At 40.3% G+C, this 7,982-nt stretch overlaps 1 protein-coding gene across 1 annotated transcript; it reads left to right on the plus strand.

Annotated features, from left to right (window-relative positions):
* The first annotated feature begins 205 nt into the window (after positions 1-205).
* Positions 206-2,931, plus strand: LOC121149839 (cytoskeleton-associated protein 2-like). The gene has a single exon (XM_040970467.1). The coding sequence runs from the start codon at positions 206-208 to the stop codon at positions 2,231-2,233; it is 2,028 nt and encodes a 675-aa protein (XP_040826401.1). The 3' UTR covers positions 2,234-2,931.
* Positions 2,932-7,982: the final 5,051 nt, after the last annotated feature.

A 7,982-nucleotide genomic window follows, 5' to 3' on the forward strand; every position in this document is an offset into this window, starting at 1 on the left:
GAGACAATAATTTTGTCTCTTCCTTCAAAAAGCAGGAGAATGTTTTCTAGTTCCTTGTATTCTGAGGATTTAGTATTCACAGGGTCGTGGCTTTTCTCTGGGATTTATGTTATAATCCCTAAACACATATGGAGGAAACTTTTTCTCAGCAGACATTAAGATTCAAGCTCCTAGAGCAGAGTGAGGCCCGAGCCCACAGTCTCCAATGAGCACTCCTCCGGTGCCCGGAGACCTGAAGCTGCCCCCGAGTCGGAGGAGCCAGTCGGAGTTCAGGGAACAAAGGAAACAGAAACTCAAGGAACATTTGTTAAGAAGAAAAACCTTTTTTTCATTGAAGCAGGAAAATCGAATATTATCCAGTTGTGGAAACCAAACAGTGATGATATCTGAGGACCAGATCCAGAAAGGAACTAGAGCTCCGAATCTTAAGATGAAAATGGCTGATAAAGAAAATATCAATAGACCTATAAAGAACAAAAATAATGCAGCACAGAACAAGGATGGCATTCCTTTGAAGCCGTCTAATGAACTGAACAGTTCAGCTGCAGTAATTGGTGGGAAACCTTTACATGATGAAAATCAGGCTGTACAGCTACCAGTTAAGGATGATTGCCACAGTCAGCATATGACATTGAGCCAAGCATACCACCTTAAAAACAACAATAAGAAGCCAGTGACTGTGGAAAAGACAAAACAAGATTCTAACATGCCCAAAAAGCCTGTGCTTGGAGCTTACCGTGGCCAAATCGTCCAGTCTAAAGTTAATTCATTCTGGAAACCACACCCTGGCAAAGATGTGAGTTCGACAACAACAAAAACACTCATGAGTGCCATCTCCAAAGTCCCAAAGCCGCAGCCTGTAAACACTAGCAGTGCAACAGTGAAAAGTGAGCAGGTTTCACACAAGACAGCTCAGGGTACGCAGCTGGTACGACCTCCTATCAGAAGTCACCAGATCAAAACCCACCACACCAGGGAACCAGGCGTCGCTAGAAGCTCTGCCAGTGTTACCATCCGCAAAGGGCCTCAGGAGAAACAGTCATTACAGTCCAAAGCAGCCCTCCCCAGCATTAAAGCCAGCGCTTCTCAGGACATAAGACGAAACCAAGCACAGTCCCGTGGTGTGGTGCCCGCACTGGGGGCGAAGCCTGCTGCAGCTTCCACTACCAAGTTGGTGGAGAAGCCCAAGCCCACAGGCCAGCAGAGACCTGCTGCAAGCGCAAAAGCAGCTGTTAGCAGTAAGGCAGGTCAGCCCAAAGAAACTGCAGAACAGAGAAGATCTCGTCTGAGTGAGTGGAAAGCTGCTAAGGAAAGGGTGCTGAAAAGGCCTCCTAACCCAGGGGTCAAGCAGCCTGAGCCCAAAGAGCAGGAGGAAACCCCAGTCGGGTCCTTCTGGACAACCATGGTAGAAGAGGATGAACAAAGATTATTCACTGACAAAGTGAACAAGACCATTTCTGAGTGCCTCAAGCTCATCAGTGCGGGATGCCAAAAAGAAGAAATATTGGCCATATTGAATGACTTGATTAAAAATATTCCAGATGCCAAAAAACTCGTTAAATATTGGATTTGTATTGCAAAACTGGAGGCAGACACAAGCTCTGTCGAAGAGATTATTGGAATCTATGAGAAAGCCATTCTGGCAGGGGCTCAGCCCATGGAAGAGTTGCAGCATGTAATCGCAGACATTCTAACAACGAAAACTCAAGAGGCTAATCTTGGAGGAAAAACTGAAGAGGCTTGTGGAACCAAGGAAGAAACCCAAGAAGACGACACTGAAGAGAAAGGCCTTAAACAGACACCAGTAAAACAGGAGGCGGAGAGCAAACATCACAGCAGTGTGGCATTTGCAGATTGTGAAGAAGAACAAGATGACAAAACGAAAGATTCAGCCAGTGATGTCCTAACCCCCAGTACAGAAGCTGAATCAAGTAGCATAATTAAATACAGTGTATCTACCACACCATACTTGCGAAGTGCAAAAAAGAAGATGCAATTTGATGAAACAAATTCTGTGTTTAAAGAATTGAAGTTTCTGACACCAGTGAGACGTTCCCGACGTATTCAAGAGAAGACCTCAAAATTGCCAGACATGTTAAAAGACCACTATCCTTGTGTGTCTTCACTGGAACAGCTGTCAGAGTTGGGAAATGAAACTGATGCTTTTGTCTGCCGCCCCAATGCAGCGCTCTGGCCGATGTACTCGGAGACAAATGCAGAAGAAGAGGAATAAAAGAAGCATGGGTTTGTAGAGTTCCCGAGTATCGTGTGGCTTTGTATTTCCTTTGGTCTAGAGATGGCTAAGTTTTGAAGATCCGAAGTATTTGTGACAACTCCTTGACTAACATTTATACTGTAGCAGGCATTGCCTTTATACAGTGGAGACATGATCTTATACCTTGGCAGTCTCAACACTTTGTCTTTAAGATAAAGTCTTGTCAGCTGGTTTGCTGTGCTCTCTGAGCAAATAGAGATTTTATTGTGTTTGATTCTTTACTAAATCTAAATATGGTTGAAATTCATCAGAAAATAAAATGTTTTTGAAGAAAATTCTAGTTTTGCACTGACATCTTAGAAAGTTAAATAACCCTCTTTGGTTAGTATATACTGCATAAACCCAACTCCCTTCAAATATGCTGACACACAAGGTTGGGCTGTTATTCCACCCAGGTCAGTTCCCCATGCTGTCATGCTTGTTGTGTCTGCTGCCTGTGGTTCTTCACAGTCACACTTCATCAGGGCTGATCTGTATCTGTGGTCTCCTGGCCTCTTCTAAGATCACCAAAAAGGATAAATAACCTGTTCCTAAAAGAAGGTATTTTATAAGAAAAAAAGCCTCACTTAGGGGATCATTTGAAAGTTTAATCAGTTCTGTTTATAACCTTCCTATCTAAAACATTAACTTCCATAGCTACGTTTTATAATTTATAAGCTATTGGCAAGTATGTATGACTTAATAAATGTCAATCTTGTTGAGTTATCATTCCTAAAGTAATACTTATACCTGCTATACTTATATACTTATACCTGCTATACTTATATACTTCTCCTCCATGACATAACAATGTCACTGCTCAGCATGGCTCCGTTAACAAAAAAGTTACAGTAAAGTGTTTCTCCTCATGAATAAACCCGCCAATAGAACTGTCTCATATAAGCCTGGGATTGACCATTTCATGGCATCCATCCTCTCCTAACGCTAGAGTTTCAGATAAGTGAATTGTAAAGCTTAGTTTTAAAAACTCTGATATGGGTGTGGTTAAAGAGCACATACTTAAGTCTTATCTATGTTCTTTACATTTGTATTGTATAAATCTGTGTCATGTTCTGGAGTGTGGTATTTTTATTTTTTGACTGTACCTAATACGGATACAATAAAAAAGTTGTCTATGTGGTTTTGATGAAAAAAATAAAAAAAAAAAAAAGATTCAAGCTCCTAGCAATTAAGGAATTGGATTTGTCGGGTGCTCCACTTTTTGCACCTGCTCATACTAGTTCTGGCCATCAAAGTGTCAAGTTTTGTGTTTACCATCCCTTTAGTTTCAGATGCCTGAGGCGTTTGCAATTTCTAGCTGTCCTAGGAGAGATTTATTTTAGAATATTTTGTTTTATGCAGAGTTTCTAAGCATTTGCAGTGGAAGTAGGTAGTTATTAAGTCTATCACATTGATAAAACCAGTTGTGGTGCTATCTGGAAAATTACATAAGATTTTACATATGTGAAGTACAATACTGCCTGACCTAGGTTTTTAAATATATTTTGTTACTATACAACAGTTCATATAAAAACAAAATGAACTTGAAGCTACTGTTGAGAGTAAGATTGAAGGGAGTTTAAAACATATGTTCCAGGTTATTTTCACACAAAGTCCTTTGAGTAATTAGGAGCTTGGATACTGACAAGCATATGCATGGTTCCTACTGTTCTACTGGCAAAATCAGCTTGCTTTCTTACTTTCCATGTTGATATTGAATATTTCCAGTGGATTCTTTTCATTTTTGTGAACCTTCTTAAAATCATTCCACCAACTTTTGCATGAGTTTCTGGAGGACACAAATTCTTTGCCCACATAATGACTTGTGGTAGTAGGTATACTTTTACTAACGTGGTAGCAAAATTGGGATGATTTGAAAAGTTGCTGGGCGAGTGCTCCAATAAAATGAAGTCCAAGACTGTCTCAAGATAATGAGCAACTTAAAATAGGAACATTAATGTCCTTTGCTGAGTTCATGATCAGACACAGTGTCACAGATTATTGATGTTAAACACACATGATATTTTCTTCCACAGTTAGTAGAAGCATTTTGCAGTGTTATGAAACTACAAATGATGTGACTTAAATTCATAAGAAACTAGGGAATTGATTTAACACATTCTAATTTTCAGATCTTAGCAGAAAGTGTACTTAGATCTTGTAAATTGAAGTTTTTATAATGTATACATATCTATTAAAAAAGAATAATGCTCTAAATTGTGTAGTTTCAAAATGGAAGTAACCTGCAAACAAACATACGAATAGTTCAGTGTGCTTAGTCATTAAAATGGCGCTGATGCATTCAGGAGTGACAGCATAGCATCACCAGGCTAAATGCAGAATAAACTGCTTAGCTGAAGATTGCCTTGTTAAAAAGAAAGGGGGAAAAAATGAACACATATTCAATTATACTTCAGAAAAAAAAATCAGGCTTGGGGAAACAACAATTAAAAACAACAATGATAACAAGTAAAAAAGTATCATGCCACACATAGGATTCATGAGGTCAGTACGGGACCAGCGTGATAACCTGACAAGTAAAAGCTGCTGCTTTGTGGTGCCAGTAATCCATGTGGGTATTGGTTTATGTCTCCGCTTCTCTACTTCCAATCTAGCTCCCTGCTGAAAGCCTGGGAAAAGTGCAGGAAGATAACCCAGGGCTTAGGTCTGTGCCACCATGTGGGAGATCTGGAAGAAGCTGCTGGCTCCTGGCCTTCGTCTGGCCTGGCTCTTTCTCCTTCTCTCTTATTCTTGGTCTCTGTGTTTCAGTCCCTCCTTCTCTGTGACTCCCCTGATTTTTAAATAGTCTTCAAGTCAAAGCAGAGTTATTTCCCTTCTTTGCTTGAAACTTGTCAGAACAGCAAGGGAAAAAAAGAGGAAATCCCTAATCTACCATTTATAACAAGCCAAGAAGTAAAACACTATGAAACACTGACAAATCGTGATAATTTCTGAAAGTGCTCATGAAGGCCAAGAGACTCTCTCTCGATCATATTGGAGGCAGATTTCTTTTAAAGTAATAATGTAGTCCTTAGCAACCACTGACCTTGTGACTGCAGCCACAGGAATGGGACAGTCGTGAATGGTCCAAGGAGTCCCTGCAGAGACTCAGTTTAAACAAACACAGGAAGTAAAGCAATTGTACCTTGTTAGGCCATTTCCGTAGTCCATAACCTAACCTTAAGAAGGTGTTTGGAGTAAGGCAAAGTAACCCTGAAAGGAAGAGTGATTGTACTGTACAAAGACCCTCCCAGGCAGTAATAACCAATAAAATGTTAATCTTTATTGGACGAATAGCATGTGGAAAGAAGTGATCTTGGTTAAGTATTAACTCAGTTTTCAGAAAAACACTCAAAAGAGCTGTTATTTCCTCCTTGAAAAGATTTATTTATTTGAAAGGCAGATTAACACACATGGAGGGAGAGATGGGCTGAAACCAGGAACCTGGTCTGGGTTTTCCAGAAGTACTGGGCCAGCGTCTGCCTCGCGGATGCAGGGAAAGCTGGATCGGAAGTGTGGAATAACGAGGGCTCAAACTGGACACTCTGATAAAGGATGCAGGTGCCCCTTGCAGCAGGTTAATCTAGGGACCATAATGTGTGCACCCCATCATACTTCATCTAGAATTTGGGGGGTGAACTGTTAACAGATCAGTAAAAACCTTAAAATGAAATGAACAATATGCATTGTTAAATGAATTGCCCCCAAAGAAGCCTAGGAAAGATCCAATAATCTCCAACATTCTCATAAAAATGACAGACGATTCGACATTTCTAAAAATAAGCTCAGGATGAAGGCTGTATGATAACAGGGGAGTCTGAAAACAAGTTGGAAAATCTAAAAAAAAAAATACTAGTGAAACGAAACATTAACAAATAAAGGCCAAGTATAAAAAGCGATATTTTGGAAAAATTGGAGTAGATGATTTGGGAAAATCATGGAATGAATTAAAAATAAAAAAGATATAAAAGGGACTGATTTATGCATAGTTTTTTTTAAACATAAAAACAGAGGGTACAGACTCAAACATTCCCTGCACAGGAGGAGGGGTGCACTTAAATGTAGAGACTCATATCAAAAAATGTTAATGACAGAAGAGCAAAATTTGTTATTTAATGATATTTTAAAAATTTATTTATTTTCCTTAGAAAATCAGATATACAAAGAGGAGAGACAGAAAGATCTTCTACCCACTGATTCACTCCCTAAGTGGCCACAACAGCCAAAACTGAGCTGGTCCAAAGCCAGTAGCCAGGAGTCTCTTCCAGGTCTCCCGTGGAAGTACACGGTCCCAAGGCTTTGGGCCATCCTCTACCGCTTTCCCAGGCCACAAGCAGGGAGTAGGAAGGGAAGTGGAGAGGGGATTAGAAACAGTGCCCAAAAGGGATGTTGATATGTGCAAGGCGAGGACTTTATCCACGAGGCCATTGTGCCAGGCCCAAAAGCACTGTTTCCAAAAAGGTATTTTATAAAATGGAATACATATCTGATATAAAGCAGTAGAGTGGGCTTCAGCAATTTCGTGGGATATAGTAAGTCTGTATTTTTAAGAAAAATCAGTCTTTTTATCCATTTTTTTTAAATCATTTTATGACACAGTTCCATAGGCCCTGGGATTTCTCTTACTCCCTCTGCAACTCTCCTCCCCAACCCCCTGAGTTCCTCTATAATATAATAGTATTCTTCATAAACTGTCATACGTCCATCATTGCGGGCATGGACAATGGCAGAGTGTCCAACATCCTGTTGTCAAGATATATATAACCGTTTCACTGGGAGTCCATCTTTGATCTGGAAGTAGAGAGGCATACTGCACTGTATCCTCACATTTGGATATGATAGTCTCCATTACATAGTTACTGTACATCCCTTTAAATGAGAAGCCACAATACAAAATCAGCAACAGGAAGAACAGAAATTTCCAATGCCATGAAGTTCAACAATATGCTACTGGATATGATAAAAATCTATCCATCTTTTCATTAGGGAATTTAATATTTACATTTAGGGTTATTATAGGTAAGTTCTTACTGAGATTTTAAAAATGGTTTTCCAGTTGTCCTGTGTGTCCTTTCTTGGTTACTGTTGGTCTTGGCGGTGTAATTGTTTCTGGTGCTCAGGCTGCAGTCCTTTCCATTACTAGTTTTTGTTCTACCAGAGAGTTTTATCCTTTTAAATGTTTTCATATTGCTGTCAGGTTTGAACTCCCCAAAACACTTATTTTGTTTATCTTTTTTGTTAAAAGAGAGTTATTTATTTGAAAGCCAGAGTTGACAGAAATCTTCCACTCCCTGTTTTGCTCTCCAGATGACTGTCACGAGTCAGATGGGACAGGTCCGAGCCAGAGCATAGAGCTTCCTGTGAGTTTCCCACGTGGGCGCAGAAGCTCGGGTACTTGGGCCATCCCTTGCTATTCTTCCAACAGCGTTACTGGGGAGCAGGATCAGAAGTGGAGCAGCTGAATCTTGAACCCATGTGGGATTCTCTTCTCGGACGGTGGCTTTACCCACCATGCCAGAATGCCTCCCTCGTGTTTGTTTTTAAGGCCAGTCTAATGGTAATGAACTTGTTCCGTTTCTGCTTTGTTTGGAAAGGGCTATATGTTCCCTTCATTTCTGAATGCTAACGTTGATGGGTGAGTACTGTGTGACTGCTTCTTTCTTGCAATACCTTGAATGCGTCACTGATTTGCTGCTGATACCTAATGTTTGTTTCAGAAGCCCGCTTT

This window comes from Ochotona curzoniae, unplaced genomic scaffold, assembly GCF_017591425.1.
Source record: "Ochotona curzoniae isolate NIBS_2020 unplaced genomic scaffold, NIBS_Ocur_1.0 scaffold_4763, whole genome shotgun sequence".
Lineage (NCBI taxonomy): Eukaryota > Metazoa > Chordata > Mammalia > Lagomorpha > Ochotonidae > Ochotona > Ochotona curzoniae.

Bases quoted from the DNA above. Each gene is read 5' to 3' on its own strand.
- LOC121149839 (XM_040970467.1), top strand. From the start codon at position 206: ATGAGCACTCCTCCGGTGCCCGGAGACCTGAAGCTGCCCCCGAGTCGG.